This window comes from Fringilla coelebs (assembly GCF_963513975.1).
Source record: "Fringilla coelebs genome assembly, chromosome: 2".
NCBI classification, from domain to species: Eukaryota; Metazoa; Chordata; class Aves; order Passeriformes; family Fringillidae; genus Fringilla; species Fringilla coelebs.
The window spans coordinates 6,613,082-6,632,460 of record NC_140029.1 but is presented as its reverse complement, the minus strand read 5'-3'; the positions used below and the strand labels follow the sequence as shown (position 1 = coordinate 6,632,460).

The following is a 19,379-nucleotide window of genomic DNA, read 5'->3' as shown; positions in this document are numbered from 1 at the left end:
CCCTCTATCCATCCATCCACCCATCCATCCACCCATCCATCCCTCCATCCATCCATCCCTCCATCCATCCATCCATCCATCCATCCATCCATCCATCCATCCATCCATCCATCCATCCATTATCCATCCATCCATCCATCCATCCATCCATCCATCCATCCATCCATCCATCCATCCATCCATCCATCCCATATTATTCATATATCATCTCCCTCAGAAAGGGTTTCTTGGCAGTAAAGATCCTCTCTCTAGCTGGTTGTGAGCATCCTGCCTTGCTTTCCAACAAATGGCATGGCAAACTCTTGCAAGGCCAAAACACGTGAGTGAGATTTATTAATCCTGTGGCCCCTTGTCAGTCATGACAATGTTCATAACCCATAAACCATGTCTAAACCATGCACCATGTCTATATCCCATGTCACAAATGCATCTCTGGGAGATGAATAACAAACCCCACGTGCGCTCTGCTCCCTCTTACACCAAGAACGCCCCGGATTTGGGGCAGCTCTTTCCAGGAGCCACCCTGGCCCCTTCCCTCTCCCCACACTGCCCCAGTGGCTGCGGGGCACAGCTCCAGGGTCAGTATTTGTCGCTGTATCTGCAGTCAGGGTAGCGGTAGGCGAAGCGGGAGTCGCAGGAGCGCAGAGGTTTCAGGATCCCGGCCAGCTCCGCCATGGCCTCGCCGGCCGTGCCGCCGTCACCGAGGCCGCGGGCGCAGCGCTGCAGGAAGGCGTCGATGCTCTCCTGCACGGGGGGCAGGAACTTCCCCGACAGCAGCTTCGGGAGGAGGTCCTGACACACCATGACCAGGCTGTGCTTGTCCCTGATGGAGTCGCAGGACACGAAGGCAGACTGGCAGTCCACGGTCAGGCAGCTGAAGATGTCTCTATACTCCTGTTGGCCGTCGGTCAGCTGGCTCCCTGGTGGGGACAATTAAACTGCTTGTTAGAAACGTAACAGTGAGCTGCTGGACAGTCAGAGATGTCTGTGTTAACGTGGCTCAAGGATGTGTCCACCTTTCCCTGCAGATTACCCGGTGCTGAAGCTGTGTGTGTGCCAATTTTCTTGCTTTTGAAATATGTATATTTTTCTGAATGACAGAGCTCTTCAGAACTGCCTGTCAGAGGAACTGGAGATGAGTCTGTCGAGTCAAGCTGATGCAGAAAAAAAAAGAGAATTGGAGTACAAATCTAAAATGTGGAGCTCCTACAAAAAGCTACCACAAATAGCCAGACCTGTAATTTTTTCCATGTTAACCAAAATCATTACATTGCAACAACAGCTCATCTAGCTGAAGTCAAGTTAACAGTCGTAGCTTCTGGGATAAGAAAAGGAAATCCAGTGGAAAATTTTCTGACAGCTGCTTCTGAATATTCTGAATACTCAGCTGAATGTGTGAGCTGAGGAAAAACCTTTTGAAAATCTGAATATTCAACATGAAACTGTTAAATTATTGGATGAATAGTCTTTGACTAGCTCTACTTGAAGGAGTAGACCAATGTAACCTGTAAAAGTTGAATACTAACGCTTGATTTTATGTAAAAGTGAGAAAAAGGGACATTTTGTTATTAAAAGACATATTTGTTATAAAAATATATATATAACAATAATATATATTGTTATAAATAATAATAACCATTATTATTCAATGTGATAAATGCATGTAAAAATGATCTAATTTGACCCACTACTGAGACCAAACAAAATGACAAAATTTCTGCTGGCAAATATTGACATTTGTGTGGCAAAAGTTTGAAAAGGAAGGCTTCAAATGGGAGCATTGGGCACACCGTGCACTCTGAAAGCTGCTGCCAGCTGCAGAGTGGCCACCAAAGCACCGACTGCACAAACACAACACCCGTCACCTCCCCGACTCAGAGCCAGGATGGCAGGAGCTGCTGATGGCGAGTCTCTCCGTGAACTTCTCATCATTTAATTTAGTAAGGGGTGTTTGGTTAATTAAATAAAAACCAAATAAAAACCAACCAAAAAAAAAACCAACCCCAAAACCAAACAAAATAAACCCACCAAAACCACAAAAAACATTAAAAAAAAAGGCAGCAGTAGAGCCAAGGGCAGAAGGGGAAAGATTTGTCTGCCCTGCCTCCCGAGCCCTGCCGTGACAGACGCGTGGCCAGGATCCCGCTGCGTACCTTCCTCCCTGTCGATGATGCCCAGCGTGCTGGCATCCCGGATGAACAGATGCCCGTTGCTGAACACGCCGAAGGTGCCAGCGTCCACGTGGGTGAAGTAGAAGAAGTAGTTGAGGTCGTTGGTGGCCATGGAGCGCAGCACGGCCAGCAGCTGCAGGGCCAGGTCCGCGGCCACCTCGGGCGCCGCGCCGAAGAAGTCGCGCAGGGGCCGGGTGCTGGCGCTGACCAGCAGGCGCCCGCAGGAGCCCAGGTACCGCGGGAAGGGCCAGCCCTCCACGTCAGGGAAGATCTGTGGGCAAGAGCAGCAACGGGGGGATTACCCCTGCCTCTGTTTATGGAGCCACCTCCCTCTCAGAGTGCCCTTTCCGCAGCAGGGTTGTTGTCGGAACCCAGGAAATTCCTCTGGCTGCCCTGGAGGGCTCGAGACCCTGCCAAGGGGCTCAGAGACCTTGGCACGGAGCCCAAGACCCCTGTGCCTATGATTTAGCCCTTAGAAAAAACAATTACCAACCTGTATATGAAGAATTACAAGTCAAGAAAGTTTAAGTAGAATGATAGTCAGTAGATAGATAGCTTAAGTAGTAGATAGATAGTTTAAGTAGAACATAGTTTAAGTAGAATAGTAGAATGATAAATTTATCACAGGGTGAAAAATAGATTTTTGAGGTTTTTAGAATGGAGACTAGGGGTCCCAATATGGAGGAATTCAGGCATGCCTTGTCCTTTTCCTTTTTTCCTTCTTCTTACTAGCCTCCATCTTCTGGGTGATGGTGGCACTTCTGGGTGATGGTGCTCGAGACCCTGCCAAGGGGCTCAGAGACCTTGGCACAGAGCCCAAGACCCCTGTGCCTTTGATTTAGCCCTTAGAAAAAGCAACTACCAACCTTTATATGAAGAATTACAAGTCAAGAAAGTTTAAGTAGAATGATAGTGAGTAGATAGTTTAAGTAGTAGATAGATAGTTTAAGTAGAAGATAGTTTAAGTAGAATAGTAGAATGATAAATTTATCACAAGGTGAAAAATAGATTTTTGAGGTTTTTAGAATGGAGGCTTGGGGTCCCAATATGGAGGAATTTGGGCATGCCTTGTCCTTTTTCCTTCTTCTTGACCTCCATCTTCTGGGTGATGGTGGCACTTTTAGATTGGTTTAGAGTAGAAGCTCACTGTCTAACACAGGTGATAGGTATTGGGAAGTTATGGTAAATAATGTACACGTTTTTAGTATAAAAGATACCACAGCCTCAGCTGAGTGTGCCTCAGCCTGACCTGCCAGGCAGACCTGTGGCGGGTTGGAGAAAGAATGTTATAGATAAGAAACAATAAAAAACCTTGAGAACGAGAACAGAAACATCCTGACTCCTTCTTCGACGGCCGGGATGGGAAAAAGGAGCTTGTACCTATCTCAGGGTCAGTCTGACAAGCAGAGATTCTGAGAGGTTGTGGTTTGGTTCTTAAATCACCCTGCAATCCTTCCTCACCCATCCAACTTACTGCCCCATCCTGGAGGAGTTAGGATGCTTTTTTCTTTTTCTTATGGTTCTTTTTTGTAACAGAGGAAGAATCTGGTATTTCGAGACTTATTCTGTAAGAGAGACTAAGTGGAAAGTCCAAGATAATAATAGCTTTCAGATTCATGAAAATTTTAGCCACAGAACAGCTAAATTTAGGTGTCTTTGATGGGTCCCTCATGAGCACTGAACAGATGAAGTCACAGCTTGGAGTTGAGGTAAGGCTAAAGCAGTTTTTGCTAATTGGTGAGAACTGCCAGGCTCATTTATAAGAGACTTTGCAGTCTCAGGGGCAGAAGTGGTGGGTGTTTGCTCCAGTGGAGACACCTGAGCTGGGCTCCCTGCATCCCTGCAGCTCGTGCCAAACTGTGTGACTGCTGAGCTATGCCAGCACAAAGCTTTCTGTCATTTGCATTAAAGCTCATCTGTGTCCCCAGCACCTCAGACCCTGCCAAGCCATTGTGAACTCACCCAGTTTCATGTTTAAGGTTACTTCTCCACTCTGCTATGAAGGCATTCTGGGCAACTGTGTTAAAATCTAGCTTCTTCTCTTTGGCATGTTTTTCTCATCTCTTCAAGTTGTGTTCCCATGTCTTCAGAGTGCTAAGGGCCACAGCTTCCTGTCCCAGTGAGCCATAACTGGGGTGGCTGAGTGACCCCCAGGAGCCCCCCAGAGTACCATTCCCCCTCCCTGGGACCATGCAGAGCTCTGTGAGCTGCTGAGTGCAGAGATGGACGATGCTGCCACTGCCATCTTTTCTTCATGGAATCATGAAGGGTTGCAGGAACCAGTCCAGTGAGGAGTAAAGGTGTGATGGGGTAAGGTGAGGATCCTCCCTTGGACACATAAGGAAAGAGAGGAGCTGCATGCCAGGCAGGTCAGAAGGGGTCCAGGGGAAGGTCACCACCTTCAAACCCAGAGGTGTGAAACCCAGAGCCAGTTTCCAGCAGCAGGCAGGTGGAGAACACAGCACTGGCACGTGGAGCATGGGAAATCATGTTCTTTCTCTTCCAGAAACAGGCTGTGATTCTATGTAATCCATTATCAATGCAAACCTAACACTTTGAAGCGCTGGGGATGTGTAAAACCCTGGATTTCACAGCACTCTAGTGCAATTACACACCTGGGGTTCCCTGTCTCTCCCCAGCCTCACAGACTGATGCAGGGAGCACCTCATGAGCCTGCCTGGCTTCAACCCCCCAGCCCCAGGGAAGAAGCACACCTGACAAGAGCCAGGGCTGGCACACATGTCATGTGTGTGAGGGAGTGTTTCGAGCTGGGGCAGGCTGGCACGTACCTGTAAGAGGATGGGGTGTGAGTTCACTGCCAGGGTGTACAGCAGGCGCAGCTTGTCCCTGTCGGTGAGGTGATCCATGTAGATGCTGCCGGCATCCGGCACCTCGGCGTAGCGCCGCACGATCCTGTCCAGGAGCCGCTGGGATGGGCAGCGCAGCAAGGGGCTGGACAGGCCCTGGGAGAGGGGAAAACCCAGCAGGGATGTCTGATTCCAGCCCCAGACACTGCCAGGTGTTGGAACCCAGGGAATTCCTCTGGCTGCCCTGGAGGACTCGAGACCGCGACAGGGGGCTCGGAGACCTTGGCACGAAGTCAAAGACACCTGTGCCTTTGATTTTAGCCCTTGGAAAAAACAATTACCAACTTTGTGCCAGGAGTTACAAGCCAATGTTAGTGAATTTATCACAGGGTGAAAGTGTAGAATTGTGGGGTTTTTAGAATGGGGGTTCAAAGTCCAAGATGAAGGAATCTGGGTGTGCCTTGTCCTTCTTTCTCCTTTTTCTTCTTGTCCTCCATCTTCTGGGTGATGGTGGCACTTTTGGATTGGTTTAGAGACAGACTGTCTAACATAGGTGATAGGTATTGGAAAATGATTGTAAATAAAGTACAGGTAGTTCTTAGTATAAAAAGACAACACTGCCCTGAAGGCGGGCAGTGTGCCATGGACTGACCTGCTGAATGGACCTCAGCAGGCCAGGGAAAGAATGTTAGAGACAACAGAAAATAAACAACCTTGAGAACCAGAACAGAAGAATCCTGACTCCTTCTTCGGTTGCTGGGCTGGCAAAAGAGACTCTGTGACACACCTAGGGGTCATCCTGACTGCAGAGACTCCGAGAGCAATGTGCTCCTGGGCACTGCAAATCTCATGTTTCCCCAGCTGCACAACGCCACATCACTCCACAACATGGGACTCTTCCCTCTGCCTGGGTTTCCAGCCCTGGCATTCCTGGTGGAGGCCCTCCAGTTGTTACGACAGTGAGTCACTTCCCTCGTTAAATAATCTTCAGATCACTTCGTTATTTGCTTAACCTGAGAGCAGCTTTCTTGGAAATACTATTTGCCAAGGTCAGTAAACATGCTTTAAAAATGTAAATAAACATTATATGTGAGTGTAAGCACAGGATATGTTCTCTCTCTGATAAACTCATGCATTAACTATCAAAACCAAATAGCCTGTGTTTATTTTTTGTAAATACCAGCAACAAATAGAGAACTGTTGGGCTAATGGAGTCAATTATCACCGTATTTCACCCTTCAGGTTTGGAGGTTTGGCTTGTAAAATTGCATGAGCAATCTATGGCTGGGATTAATGGCATAGAAAATTATACCTTCTTAGTCAAAAATAGCCTTTTTTTATTTTTCAGTTAGTCTTCCTTAACAGCCAAGGAGAGTTTATATATGGAGGGTTGCCCACAGTGGCACAGAATCACTGCCCTGACATGCCTCTGCTGGGGAAGGGAATCAGGTTTTTTTTAAGCCTCTTTATTAAAAATTATTCCATTTGCCAAATTTTCCCTTTTGCCTTCTGTTTATAATCTGATGGCTGGGAGATGTGCTTCAGGGGGAAGGGAGGTGGAGCTCAGGTTGCTCCCTGCCATCCTTCATGCTGAGAGCAAAGCTGGGACGCAGCATCTCCCCAGGTCACGTGGCAGCTCTGAGGTTGGTCCTTCCCAGCCCCTCCTGTGCGAGCTGTTCATTTGGCACAGAGCACTGAACTACCCAGACGTGACAAAGAAATAAAGGGACATGGAAAGGATGAGGAGGACGCTTTCCCAGCTGGAGGAGGAAAGGGGGAATTGGATGTCCCACATCTCTGCATCCCCGCTGGCCTCAGTGAGATTCCAGCCACTCCTTCCTTGGCCATCAGTTGCACAAAAAAAGTTGAAAATGCCAATAGCTGATCAAAACTACCTGAGAAAGTCAACCACAACTGAAATGTTGTTTCATGAAAACTGAAAAACCTTTCTTTCCCCCCCAAAAAAAAACATTTGCCAAAAATAATTCTACTCAGTTCCTGTTGCAAGTCTTCAGACGCTCCTCTGGTGTAGCCTTATGAGGAAAATTTTTTCTCAATTAATTGTGTAAAGCCATAGAAGAGGTGCAGGGGGAGGGATGGCACTTGCAGGAACATTGTGGCTGACTCTGTCACTTTCCCTTTGGAGGAGAAGTGATAGAAAATGAGCAGAACGGTGTAATGAGCGGTGTAAAGTAAGAGACAAACGGTGGAGAAAGTCTATTGCAGCTCCATGTGTATGCAAATATTTGCAGCCAAAGTTAGAAAGCCTTGCTGCTTCCAGGAGTCTGCAATGCAAAAGGTGAGGCCCTGGAGAGTGCACAGAGGGAGCATCAATCACAGTGGCAGTGAAGGCATGGATGGTGTAATTAGGGTTTTTCTGAGGTCAGAGCTCATCCTCTTAACATAAATGTGGGAACATGCTGCCCATGGTGCTGATGGCTGCTGTTCCCTGAGGAACTGTTCCATGGAGGTGTGGAAGCAGAGGAGCAGGGCTGGGTGCTGACACCTTTGCATCAAACATGGGTGCAGCTTCCTACAGTTTAATGAAGCCCCAACCCATAAAAACTGGGCAATGGGGCCTTTTGATTTCAGCAGAGACAGTCAGCAGCATAAAGCTCAGCACCTGCTTGATTGTTTCAGTGGAGAGGGGCCTCACCTTCCTGCAGGCTGATGGAAACATCTCTGCAGCAGAAAAGGAGCTGGAATTGTAAAACTGTCAGACAAGAACTGTCATTGGAAGATGTGAGGAACACACACTCGAAACACTGGAGATAGAGATTTATCTGAGAATATCTTAAGTCCTTTGCAGTGACTTATCCCCCCAGAGAATAAGACCTGACAGACAGCCTGATGTATTGTTTGTGATTGATGTGGAAAGCTTCTTATTTACTTCGATTAAGTAGCCACACTTCTATATCTGATAGTGAGTGGTTCCTGCAAAGCCTACCTCCACTCAGCTGAGAGTTCTCAAACCCTATTTCACAGTACAGGATCCATTTTAAACTCCATGAGTTTATGCATATGTAGCACAGACACGCCCAGAATTCACTTGGATGGAAAGACAACTTGTGGAAGACAACTTCTTGCTCTGTTTTCTTTTCAGACAGCCCAAGAAGAGATGGCCCAGGCCAGGAGCACAGCTGCCTCCTGCCCATGAACTGCTTCACCAAACTACCAGGTCTAGGATGGGTTCCAGGAGGAAACCCTTGGATATAAGTGTCAAAGAACCTACAGCTCCTGGTGATATGATAATCCAAGGGTTTCCTTAACTCTCAGAAGAAAGAAGGTTAGAATGCCCTGAGAAACTTATCCCCACTGTCAGCAGGTTTGTGGAAGTCTCTGATGACAAGGTAATGGGTCCAAGAGGTGGCAGGTCTAGGAGGTGGCTCTGGGAGCCCCAAAGTTCCCATCCTTCCCTAGGATGGATTTGTGAGTGAGCTGCTGACTCTGTGCAGCAAGAAGAGATGTGGACTGGACTCTTAACCAGGGTGCTGGTGCATCCTGTGGGCAGGATGAGCTGCTGGTCAGCAGCTGCTGGTCAGTAGTTGTTGGTCAGTAGTTCCTGGTCAGTAGTTGTTGGTCAGTAGTTGTTGGTCAGTAGTTGTTGGTCAGTAGTTGTTGGTCAGTAGTTGTTGGTCAGTAGTCACTGGTCAGTAGTTGTTGGTCAGTAGTTGTTGGTCAGTAGTCACTGGTCAGTAGTTGTTGGTCAGTAGTTGTTGGTCAGTAGTTGCTGGCCAGTAGTTGTTGGTCAGTAGTTGTTGGTCAGTAGTCACTGGTCAGTAGTCACTGGTCAGTAGTTGCTGGTCAGTAGTTGTTGGTCAGTAGTTGCTGGTCAGTAGTTGTTGGTCAGTAGTTGTTGGTCAGTATTTGTTGGTCAGTAGTTGCTGGTCAGTAGTTGCTGGTCAGTAGTTGCTGGTCAGTAGTTCTTGGTCAATAGTTCCTGGTCAGTAGTTGCTGGTCAGTAGTTGTTGGTCAGTAGTTGTTGGTCAGTATTTGTTGGTCAGTAGTTGCTGGTCAGTAGTTGCTGGTCAGTAGTTGCTGGTCAGTAGTTCTTGGTCAATAGTTCCTGGTCAGTAGTTGCTGGTCAGTAGTTGTTGGTCAGTAGTCACTGGTCAGTAGTTGCTGGTCAGTAGTTGTTGGTCAGTATTTGTTGGTCAGTAGTTGCTGGTCAGTAGTTGCTGGTCAGTAGTTGCTGGTCAGTAGTTCTTGGTCAATAGTTCCTGGTCAGTAGTTGCTGGTCAATAGTTGTTGGTCAGTAGTTGCTGGTCAGTAGTTGTTGGTCAGTAGTTGTTGGTCAGTAGTTGTTGGTCAGTAGTTGTTGGTCAGTAGTTGCTGGTCAGTAGTTGTTGGTCAGTAGTTGCTGGTCAGTAGTTGTTGGTCAGTAGTTGCTGGTCAGTATTTGTTGGTCAGTAGTTGTTGGTCAGTAGTCTCCAACAGTCCATCCTAGAGAATCCATCTGCAAATGCTGGATTTTCACTTTGGTACTGCTTTCCTCCCTCTGCCTTCAGCATCTTCCAGGCTGTGCTTTGTAGGCAGGGCTGTAAATTTTCCCTGTGGGTGACCTGTGCTGAAACCAGCCTGCTTTGTAGCCCCCTCAGCAGGAAAGCACCCAGAGTGGTTTGAGGTGATGAGCTCCTGGTGAAGCCCCTGGTGTCTGGGGCTGCAGATCAGGCTGAGCCCCAGCTAAATCCTGCTCATCTCTGAGGCAGGCTGGATTTTAAGACTGAAGACTTTGCTGCATCCAATAAAGATTTTCCTCGTGGCTGGTGAAATAATCGCTGTGGCAGGCGGCTCAGCTGATGGCTGGGTCAGGCAGGGCAGGCAGTGTAAAGTGGAAAAACATCACTTCATGGTCTGTCATTCTGATTCAAGCATGTTGTGGTTTGTCATGGTGCTCTGTCTATCAGACAAAATTACCTGGGCCCATTAGCTTTCCCCAGCGCTGCTATAGAGGATGAACTGCGGGGAAGGGAGAACAAGCACTGCTGTGTGACTGCAGCTCTGTGGAACAGGCTGGGCATCCTGTCAGCCCTTGGGAGAGGTGCTCTGTTACACCTCTGAGAAGAGGCAGAGCAGGAGAACAGCCATAAGAGCAGTTCTTTATTTGCAGAGACATGGGAGCCCCAAAACCCCTCTCCAAGCCCTGCTGGGGTGCCAATAACCTCCCTGGGATGGCCAGGGAGGAAGGGGATCCCCATCCCTGTGGGGCTGGGGGGACTGGGGAGGTCAGACTGTGACCTGTGGTGGCCCCCACAGCGGGGCTGGGATGGGGTCTCACACACAGACTCACACACACAGTTTGACTGAAACGTTGCTGCCACTGGCTGTGTGTAATTAAGACCACTGTGAGAGCAGAAGCCATTTGCCCATGCCTGATCTTAAAAAGTGATTGCTGCTGAAATTTGGTGATGGGGAAGTGGGTTCCAGGGTCTCTGGATCACGATATTTATCTGCGTATTCAAATCTATGTGATGTTAGAAGGGGTTTAAATTCCAATTTTTGTGTCTCTGATTGATTTACAGAACCAAAGGACCATGAAAACATGAGCAGAGAAATCCCGAGGGTGATGTGCAAAGTTCTGGGCCTCCCTGCAGCCTCCCCTGCCCTTTCCAACCACAGAGCTGCAGGGGTTGATGAAATGTCCCTGGGAGTTTGTCACTGGGCACGTCCCCCCAGGCTGGCTCTGAGCTGACTTCAGAGGTGCCCTGGAGCTGGCATCAGCTCAGCTCTCCACTGCTGCTGAGAATTCCCCTGCACAGGGAAATTCCTGGGAGAAACTGGATAGGTGCAAGGGCAGGGTGGCCCAGCCAGGGTCCCTGGTGGTGCTGTGTGTGCACATGTGCACCCATAGATGTGTGTGCGCCCCTGTGTGCAGGCCTGCCAGCTCAGCTGGCATTTCAGGCTCCGACAGCACAGGGTAGGCAAAACTGTAGCACATGAAGAGCCTTTTAAGGAGAAGGATTTGGGCTCAGCTGATGATTTAGCTTTGCAGCAGGTCTGAGACACCACAGAGCCACATTTCTCCAGTTACTTTTTCACCCAGCTCAGCAAATTGAAGTTTGGAGCTCTCGATTCCTTCCCTTTCCCTCAGCCCAGTTTGGCACAAGCCCCTGGGGCACTCCAGCAAGGCTGGAGGACCTGGCAGCCCAGCCTGCCCTCCTGCAGCCCTGCAGTGCTGCCTGGGGCAGCAGCGGTGGCCAGCAGGTGCTGGGCTGCCTGCCAGCCCCAGGAGGTGTCCCTGCCCACGAGCTCAGGTGAGGGATGCTCTGAGTGGGAGTGATACACCATCCCCTCTCTCTAGTGCCTCTCCCGAGGTTACTGAACAAAGTACAGCGTAGCTTTGCCCCAAAAATCTTTTCCCTGTCAGGTGTGGAGGGCACTGACTCCAGGGTGACCTGCTGTGCTGGTCTGCCACTGATTTGGGTGAGTCCTTTTTGGGGCAGACCCGTGTATCCCTCCCTGCCTCTCCCTCCTGAGGTGTGCTGCTCCACAGGGTGACAGTGGAGGAAGAACGAAAGCAGCATGGCTTTAGCACTCACCAAAGCTGAGTGGATGCAGCAAGCAGCTGCCTGCATAGAAATATAAATGAAGTCACTTTGTCAGTCACTTCTCTCTTGGAATGGGAAGAAGTACCAGAGGAATCCTTTGTCTCCCAGGTCTTGTTCAGTGCATATCCAACCCCCACCCGGCCCCTGCCCTTTCCAGGGGTTATTGTGATGTTTTGTGTGGTTTGGCTGGGGTGAGGGGGATGCCCTGTGCTGTGGCTGCCCATTTACCTGGTGGTGTGACCCCACTCACCGTGCTCCTGTCCTGGCTTCACCTGTGACACCCCAGGACTGTGGGAGAAAGGGCAGCGTGCTTCCTTGTGCCTGAGGTCATTTGCTGTGGATGGCAGGAGAATGAGTAATCGAGGCTTTGGCTCTGACTGCCCATGCCTCTCATCCTGCCAGCCGCAAGCAAGAGAGACCCACACTGACTTGGCCCCTGGCCCAAAGCAAAATCGCTTTCAAGGCACTGGCTGCCCTTGTGGGTACAAATCTATGATGAAAAAAAACCCCAAAACCCCACAATGCTGAGACATGATGGAAACTAGAAAAAAACCAGCACTAATCTCCCCGCTGTGTCTCTCCCACATTTGTGTGCACAGCCTGTTGTTACCCCCGTGCCTGAAGCCACCTGGTGCTATGGCCTTGCACAGGACTTCAGCTTCAACCTGCACGAGGAGCCAGGTTGGTGCTGGGGCCAAGCCCATCCCAGCCCTGCACAGGCTGTGCCATGGCATGACCTATGGCTGGCAGGGCTTGGCCTTCAGCTGCAGCCCTTTTCCTCCCACCAGGGCATCATTCTGCCTCTCCCCTTTGGCTGGGGGGCTTGGCTGGGGGCACACAAGGCTGCCCCACTGTCACTGACCCAGCTGAGCACCTGCCACCCCCCAATCCCCCCCTCCACCCAGGGGGTACAACCACATCCCCCCAGACCCTCAGCCCCACGGGGGCCGCTCTGCCCCGTGCTCCCCCAGCCGTGGAGGGCACCAGAGCCCCGGGACAGACCTGCACCAGGTCGGGCGTGAGGCGCTTGGCCCGCAGCCACTTCTGGAAGCGCTGGGTGCGGCGCAGGGCGCGCTCCAGGCTGCAGCTCTTGGTCCTGAGCAGGGAGGTGCAGATGCGCTTGTCCGCCCGGTCGTGCTGGTACTTGGAGGTCAGGCGGGTGATGTCCACCAGCCGCCAGCTCTTGGCATCGTCCGTGTAGTTGCCCGAGTAGCTGAGCAGGGAGCTGGGGGGCAGCTTTAAATGAGAAGAAAGCCAGGTGTCAAACCTGCCAAACCAAAACGAGAGCCCCACGGAGAGCGCGTTAAAAGCCGCACGGACACAGCGCCCGCCCCGCTGAGCTGCTCCTCCAGGCCGGCCCCTGGGGATTCCTGCCGCTGCCTGGCAAAGGCTGGGTCACCCTGGCTGGGTGGCCCCAGGGTGGGCAGGCTGAAACCATCAGCTAAAGAAATGTGCTTTGGTAAAAAAGTCCTTCTAATACCATCCCTTGTCGGGAATGCTGCCGTGGAGTGAAGGGTAAAACGCCCAAATGGGGTCTTTTGGGTAGAGGGAGGGAGGAAAGGGAGAGGGCTGCAAGGTTTTGGTTCATGAAGAATTCCTGGTGTTTTTAAATTTTCCTATTTCTAGAGAAATGATCCCCAAAAAAAGAGTACTTGATGTTTTAAAGGACCCTCCTGATATTAAAACCTAACAACAGATGTAACTGAGAATATCAAAATGACCTCTCGTTTTGAGGTGGTGGCTTTTGTCAGTGCAGGGGTCTACCTGTCTCCCCCAACATCCCTGCCTGCATTTTCTCCTGTAACATCCCTGACTATTTTTCAGCCAGGATGAGTGACCTCCTCGATAGCAGCAGAGTTTGGGGTGTGATGGGGATGCAGGGTGTAACGGGGGGACAGGGTGTGTGTGCCCTGGGTGTGCAGTGCCTCTGTAGCCATGGAGATCTTGCACTAATTTGCTCCCCCTCCACAGGCACAGGAGGGGAGCATATGGGCTGGGTAATTGGGTAATTTTTTTTTTTGTTTCAGCAGCCCCCTCAGCCCTGCCCACACGCACGCCGGAGCTGAGGAGCGCGGTGCCTGCTCTGGGAGGGTGTCTGTAACCTGCTCTTGGAAAATGGCCCAACTCTGACCTTTGGTTTGGCCAACATCCTGCCCTCGCTGCCTCTGAGCCCTCCTGCCCTGAGCTCCTTGTCCAAGCGCGTAGGAAAGCGCGTCCTAATTTAATCTCACCTCAAATTAAAGCCGGTAGCTCAGAAGTGAAACAGGAGAGGCAAGAGGTTCCCTGCAGGATTAGCCTAGCTGGAGTTTCAGACTGCTTGCAAGACATTAACAAATGTGAAAGCTGAAGCTGGTCGTTCCTTTCAAGTTCCAGTAGGGAAATGGGCACAGAGGATTAATTTTCTATGATTTCAGGCAAATAACTGACTCAGTGACACGAGCCACCATCTGCAATCAGAAACTGATCAGCTGATCCCTCCTGAAGGCAGCACTCCCTTTCCCATCACAGACCCTGAGCTCTGGGGCAGGCACAGGTGCCCAGGATGGGTGAAACCCTGGTGCTTCCCCTGCTTTGGCTTTCAACTCCTGCCATGTGCCTCCTTCTAAAATTTACCATGGAGGATGACTAGAAGTGGGGGGAACCTTGTGTGGTTGGTGAATTCCAGCATTTCAGTTGTTTGGGCATTTTGCCTGCTATGAAACTGAAGATTCCCTACAATTAAAGCACCTGACATGATAATAAACACTTTGTTTGGGTTTGGGTTTTTTGTTTTGGTGGGTTTGTTGGTGTTTTGGTTTTGGTCTGGTTTTGAGCTAGGATTAAAGAAAAGAGAATAATTGCTGTGCCTCACTGTGATTGTTGTGCATCAGGACCTCTCCCAGTGCCTAATCTGCAAAGCAGGCACAGCGTGCCAGGCACGTACTGGGAAGAGATGGCTCTGGGCTGGCTTTCTCTTTCTTTCTTTCTTTTTATTTTTTTTTTTTAAGTTAAGCACAAATATGCCTTGAGACTTGACTCAAGCTTGTGTGGTCAGGGGAGCTCATATCAGGCAGAGAGCAGGAAAGTGCTGCCTCCCGTGTGCAAGCAGCACAGAGATGTGTGAAATCCAGGGCTGAGCATTAATTTGAGGGTGGATGGAGTGATTCCCTCTGCAGATCTCTGGGGGGAGAGCCACCCTGGCCTGGGAACCCGCCATGGGCTGCAGCAAGTCTGTATTTGGCATAATTTCTGGGCAGCACAGCGCTGGCCTGGCACATTTGCTGGATGCTTTCAAGATTCATCACCGAGTTGTGCTGTAACCGCTCCCTCTCGTACAGAGCTTTTTAGCTAAGGGCCAGCAAATCCTCTAAGACCTTCAGTAAGATCTATGCAAATAAGTGAGTCACAGATTACAGACTTTAGATCAACCCAGAACTAAATGCAGAAGAAATCCAAACTAGTTTTCCATCTTTTTTTTCCTGAATGAAATGAAGTATTTTGTTTTAGCCAAAATAATTTTGCTTGCATTTGGAATTTCAGATTTTTTTCAATAAGTAGGCTAAGTCTTAAAACAAAAAAAATAAAGAAGTAACCTATAAACCCCCTTTCTAATTGGAGCATTCCAGCTTTTTCAGTCTTCTTTCCCATTATTTTTGGACAAAGCTCAGGACCAGCATTGGCACAAGTCTTTGAATAGTTTTGGTCAGCTCAGTTCTGCGATATTTTGAAAATCTAGTATTTTACAAAAACTTCCACTGCACTCTGCTCTCAGTACAGTTGGTAGACAGGCTTGGTATCCTCAATTACAGATGGATAAAGTTGGGCAAAGATAAGGGAAGTATAGAACATTAGAGCACAAGATGAGTCACCAGCCATTCTGGGAACAAAACTCACATCTTCTCTCTGTGAACGCATGTCAGAGCTCCCAGAAATGATGGAGAATTAATGAAGCATGTTCCAATGTGAATTAGCACAGAGAAGCCCAAGTGCCATCCACCTTTGCGAACACGTGAAAAGGTACGAGGGTGGATCAAAGAGTCTAAGCACCACTGAAATTTCCCTAGTTTCAGCTCCCACTTGCCAGAAAAATAAATCCCAGTTTTTCAAGAAATCAAGTGGGAGAAAAAGTTTTACCCATGCAAAGGAAAGCCTGAAGCTGAGCGACTGCTCAGGAGAACATTTTTAAGTTCCCCTTCCTGGAGCGCTCACAGCAGAACTTCGCGTTATCACTTCTGTGTGGGAAGCCAGCTGCAGGCTGGTGGGAGAGAAAAAGAAGTGTCTGGCGTGGGGAGCCCCTCTGTGTCCCCTGAGGCAGAAGCATCGTGCTCCCACATGTTTGTGGCTCTGCTCTCCCGGACCCCAGTGGGGCCCCCTACACGCCCGCACCCCGTTCCTGCCGGCCCCTGGAGGAAAGGCAGCACGGGGCCCTCCTGCCTCGGCTCACGTACCACCTCTCTCCTACAGCTCACTGTGCAGCTGGAACCCCACAGCCAGAGGCACTCCTGCTATTTTTGGCAGGGCAGAGGGAACCTGCATGGCCCCAGCCTCCCCAGTGGCCAAGTGGGAATAACCAAAAGGGAGATGCTCTGTACCTGGCAGCAGCTCCCCAAAATCCCTGCGCAGGTGAGCGGGGCAGCTGTGGTGTCATCCTGCTGCAGGGAATAAAATGCAGAGCAGACACTGCCCTGGATGCACCCCTGTCCCCTGCAGACCCACACCAGCCTGTCAGCCAGCTGTGCATGCTGGGCTGATTGCAAATCCACGCTGCATTTTGGGACAGGAATCCAGGCTGGACTGGGAGAAGCCCAGCACTCAGCCCTGTGCACCTCCCTCATTGCATTTTGGGGATCCAGGCTGGGCTGGGAGAAACCCAGCACTCAGCCCTGTGCACCTCCCTCACTGCATTTTGGGGATCTAGGCTGGGCTGGGGGAAGCCCATCACTCAGCCCTGTGCACCTCCCTCACTGCATTTTGGGGATCCAGGCTGGGCTGGGGGAAGTGCTCTGGAGTGCTCTGGCTCAGCACAGCCACCAGCTGCCTTTTCCCAGCAGCAGGGGAAGGATGGATGTCTGGTATTCCAAGTCCATCCCAGACAAACCATTATGGTTTTACTGTGCTGCGTTTTATAGGATAGTTTAAGATAAAAACGGTGATTTGTCTAATACTATACTACTTACATTATAGCATTAAAAATACAATTTTACTATAATAATTTCTTCTCCCCCAGGCTTTTATATCTATAAAAGAAAGTGCATATGGCTCTATAAATCATATCAGACCCAATAAACCCTTCCTCTGCCAAGCACTGCCTTTGACTTTTTCCTCAAATTCAAGTGGCAACATTTTCCCTGCTGTCATCAGATACGCTCTGCTTTTGAGCCTAAAAATGATTGGGTTGGTCCAATGACCACTTGGACAGTGTGTGTCTCATCAACAGCGAGGCAGATGCAATTTCTGCCTTCAAGTTCTCACACAAATCTCCCCAAAATGTACCAGCAATTTAGCTGCGTGCTATTTTCAAGCGTGTGGGTAACCTCATGTGCAGAAGTCCTCATGCCTAAGGCAGGTTTAGGTACCTTTTGATCTTAGTTAAAACGTGAAATTCTGCACATTCACATTGTTGCACCTGGTACAAAATTATACAGCATGTTTGTATGTTTGTAGTTAACATACTCTGTTGGGAGCCTACAAAGCTAAACCCCCTTTTGCCTTTAGTCAGTTGCTCATAATAAAATACTTCCAGTAAATCTAAACAGGCTGATTTCTTCCTTCCCTCTTCCCTTCCCCCATCACTGCCCTGAGTTTTTTTCAGAGCTCCTCTCTAGACAGAAATTTGTGCCTTTTACTCCTGCTTTCAAGTTATAGTTTAGGGCTGAAGTCTGATCATGTTTGCATTGCTTTAAAAGAAAAGAGACAAAGCATCAGCTTACAGGCATTAATTAAAACACTAAGTGCTGTAATGGCAACTGGGTGCTAAGTTGCTCTTTGCATTGTTGCTCATGAAAATACTTGGAAATTCTAACAGGCAGCTTTCAAATTACTACACAGAAGGCTTTAAAAATGACTCTGCTGAGTTTCTGACCTTATCTCCTCTTTAAAGAACTTCTTGCATATGGATGTCCCAATGCAGGCGTTGCATTTATCAAGTCCCAGGAAAGTCCGGCCAAAACTGTAGCTGGGTTTGACGTGGGGCACAGACGGAGAAGCTGCTGCTGCTGCTGCTGCTGCTGCTGCTGTGGAAGGGTTACAGCCCAGAGCCACAACCAGGAGCAGCATCAATGGATCTGCAACTCTGGAGCAAAGGCAGCATATCCAGCGCCCCATCTACAGTAGTGGAGAGCTCTCTGCTGTTTGCAAGTTGTCCCTCTCTAGGATTTCGGTCTCTTTTTGGTGACTTCAGCCTGCAGTGGTGAGCCCCGAAACACAGCAAGTCCCTCTGGGTGCAGGAGACACTGCTGCAGTCCCCATCCTGCCAGCTGGTCACTGGCTCTATTGGCCTGAGGTTTGGGTGGGAAAGATATGCTGTAGGGTGGGGAGAAGGAAATACATGGAGGATGCAGATAACTTGGGTTGCCATGGTTATCTTTCCTTTCCTTGTTGCAGCTGCTTTGGCCTCCCATCAGCCGACTTGGAAAACAACACCAAGGAGTGCTCATCTGCTCTTGGTGCAGACAAATGAAGGATATCCTGTCGCTGGAGAAAAGGGCACATGTGGGACACTTCGTAAAAAAAATGATTTGGGAGGAGTAGTAGCATGGCAGAAATGCACATTTTCCCAGAAGCCAGACCTTTGGTGTGGCTTTATTCCTGGAGATTTGTGATGGTGCATGACATGACTTCTTGGATGCTTCCTTGGCCCTTCTCATGCAGAGCTGTCAGGTGGAATCATCACTGTTCTGTTTCTTGAAAACAGCATTGTTTAGCTGTGTGATTGCAACACAGAAAGCAGGATAGCCTGCAGCTTTCCCAAAACTCCCAGCTGATAGAGCAGCCTGGCCTCCACACCCCTCTTGGAAAATGAGGCTTTCAGCAAGACTTGTGTGCTTTGGAATGTCTTTTCTTGATGGTCCTGGCACTGGGAAGAGGCTAGAGAAAGGGATGGGGGAGACCTGAGGAGAATGTCAGAGGTTTCAAATAGACTCAGAGATTACTGTGATCACACCAAAAGCTGCTCTTGTTAGGACAAAGACTTGGAAGTGATGGAAACTGGTGGCTACCCATCCTGGCTCGCCTGCTGGGAACTATGCCAGGAGATGTGGCAGGCTGCTGCTCAGGGCCAGGGAAGCACACCTGGAGGGAGCAGGGGGCACTCTGGCTGCAGGCAGAGCGTGTTGCTGTGCTGGCACTGGGCCTGGGTCCTCCCCTGTCCCCAGCTGTTGTGTTTTCAGTGACACAGGAGACTCTCCTGGGCCATATCAGAGACTCTCCTGGGCCATATCAGGGACTCTCCTGGGCCATATCTCACCGTGGGAGCAGTGGGGAGCAGACTGAGGCTTTGGAGACTTCTTATCCCCCCAGCTGGACTACTTGCACCGAGTGGCCAAGGCATTTCCCAGCACATTTTTAATGGAAGAAAAGGTGCACTGTAGCCATTCTCTATTATCCCCTCTGGCGTTTAACCTGATGGGACTAAGGGATGTGAGAGCCACAGGGACGTGTGTTGGGCTCTGTGCTTACCCCTCACTCTCTGAAGGGGCTGCTGGGTGATCCTAGCAGTGCAAGGCAGCTATTTAAAGCACAGAAACTCCTTAGTTGTGGCACTTGGGAGATCCAGGGTCTCTCCTTGGCTCCCTTGCTTCACCTCCTGGTGCATCCTATGCACAAAATGGAGATGGTGACGTTTGGGTTTTGTCTAGAGGGTACAGCACTGGCAG

The 19,379-nt window shown here is 49.7% G+C and overlaps 1 protein-coding gene across 1 annotated transcript; it reads right to left on the bottom strand.

The window, feature by feature from the left end:
- Nucleotides 1–209: 209 nt before the first annotated feature.
- On the bottom strand, nucleotides 210–17,977 carry DIPK2B (divergent protein kinase domain 2B). The gene is made up of 5 exons (XM_084226367.1): nucleotides 17,588–17,977; nucleotides 12,529–12,793; nucleotides 4,961–5,134; nucleotides 2,154–2,442; nucleotides 210–920 (listed from the first exon to the last, which is right to left on the bottom strand). The coding sequence occupies exons 1-5, from the start codon at nucleotides 17,827–17,829 to the stop codon at nucleotides 580–582; spliced, it is 1,311 nt and encodes a 436-aa protein (XP_084082493.1). The 5' UTR covers nucleotides 17,830–17,977; the 3' UTR covers nucleotides 210–579.
- Nucleotides 17,978–19,379: the final 1,402 nt, after the last annotated feature.

What these genes read in the sequence shown, in the direction of transcription:
- DIPK2B (XM_084226367.1), bottom strand. Translation starts at nt 17,829, where the DNA reads ATGGGGCGCTGGATATGCTGCCTTTGCTCCAGAGTTGCAGATCCATTG. An exon ending in TTCTTTAAAGAGGAGATAAG is followed by an intron (nt 12,794 to 17,587) that starts GTCAGAAACTCA and finishes TTGGTTTGGCAG; the next exon opens with GTTTGACACCTGGCTTTCTT. An exon ending in TCACGCCCGACCTGGTGCAG is followed by an intron (nt 5,135 to 12,528) that starts GTCTGTCCCGGG and finishes CCCCTCTCCCAG; the next exon opens with GGCCTGTCCAGCCCCTTGCT.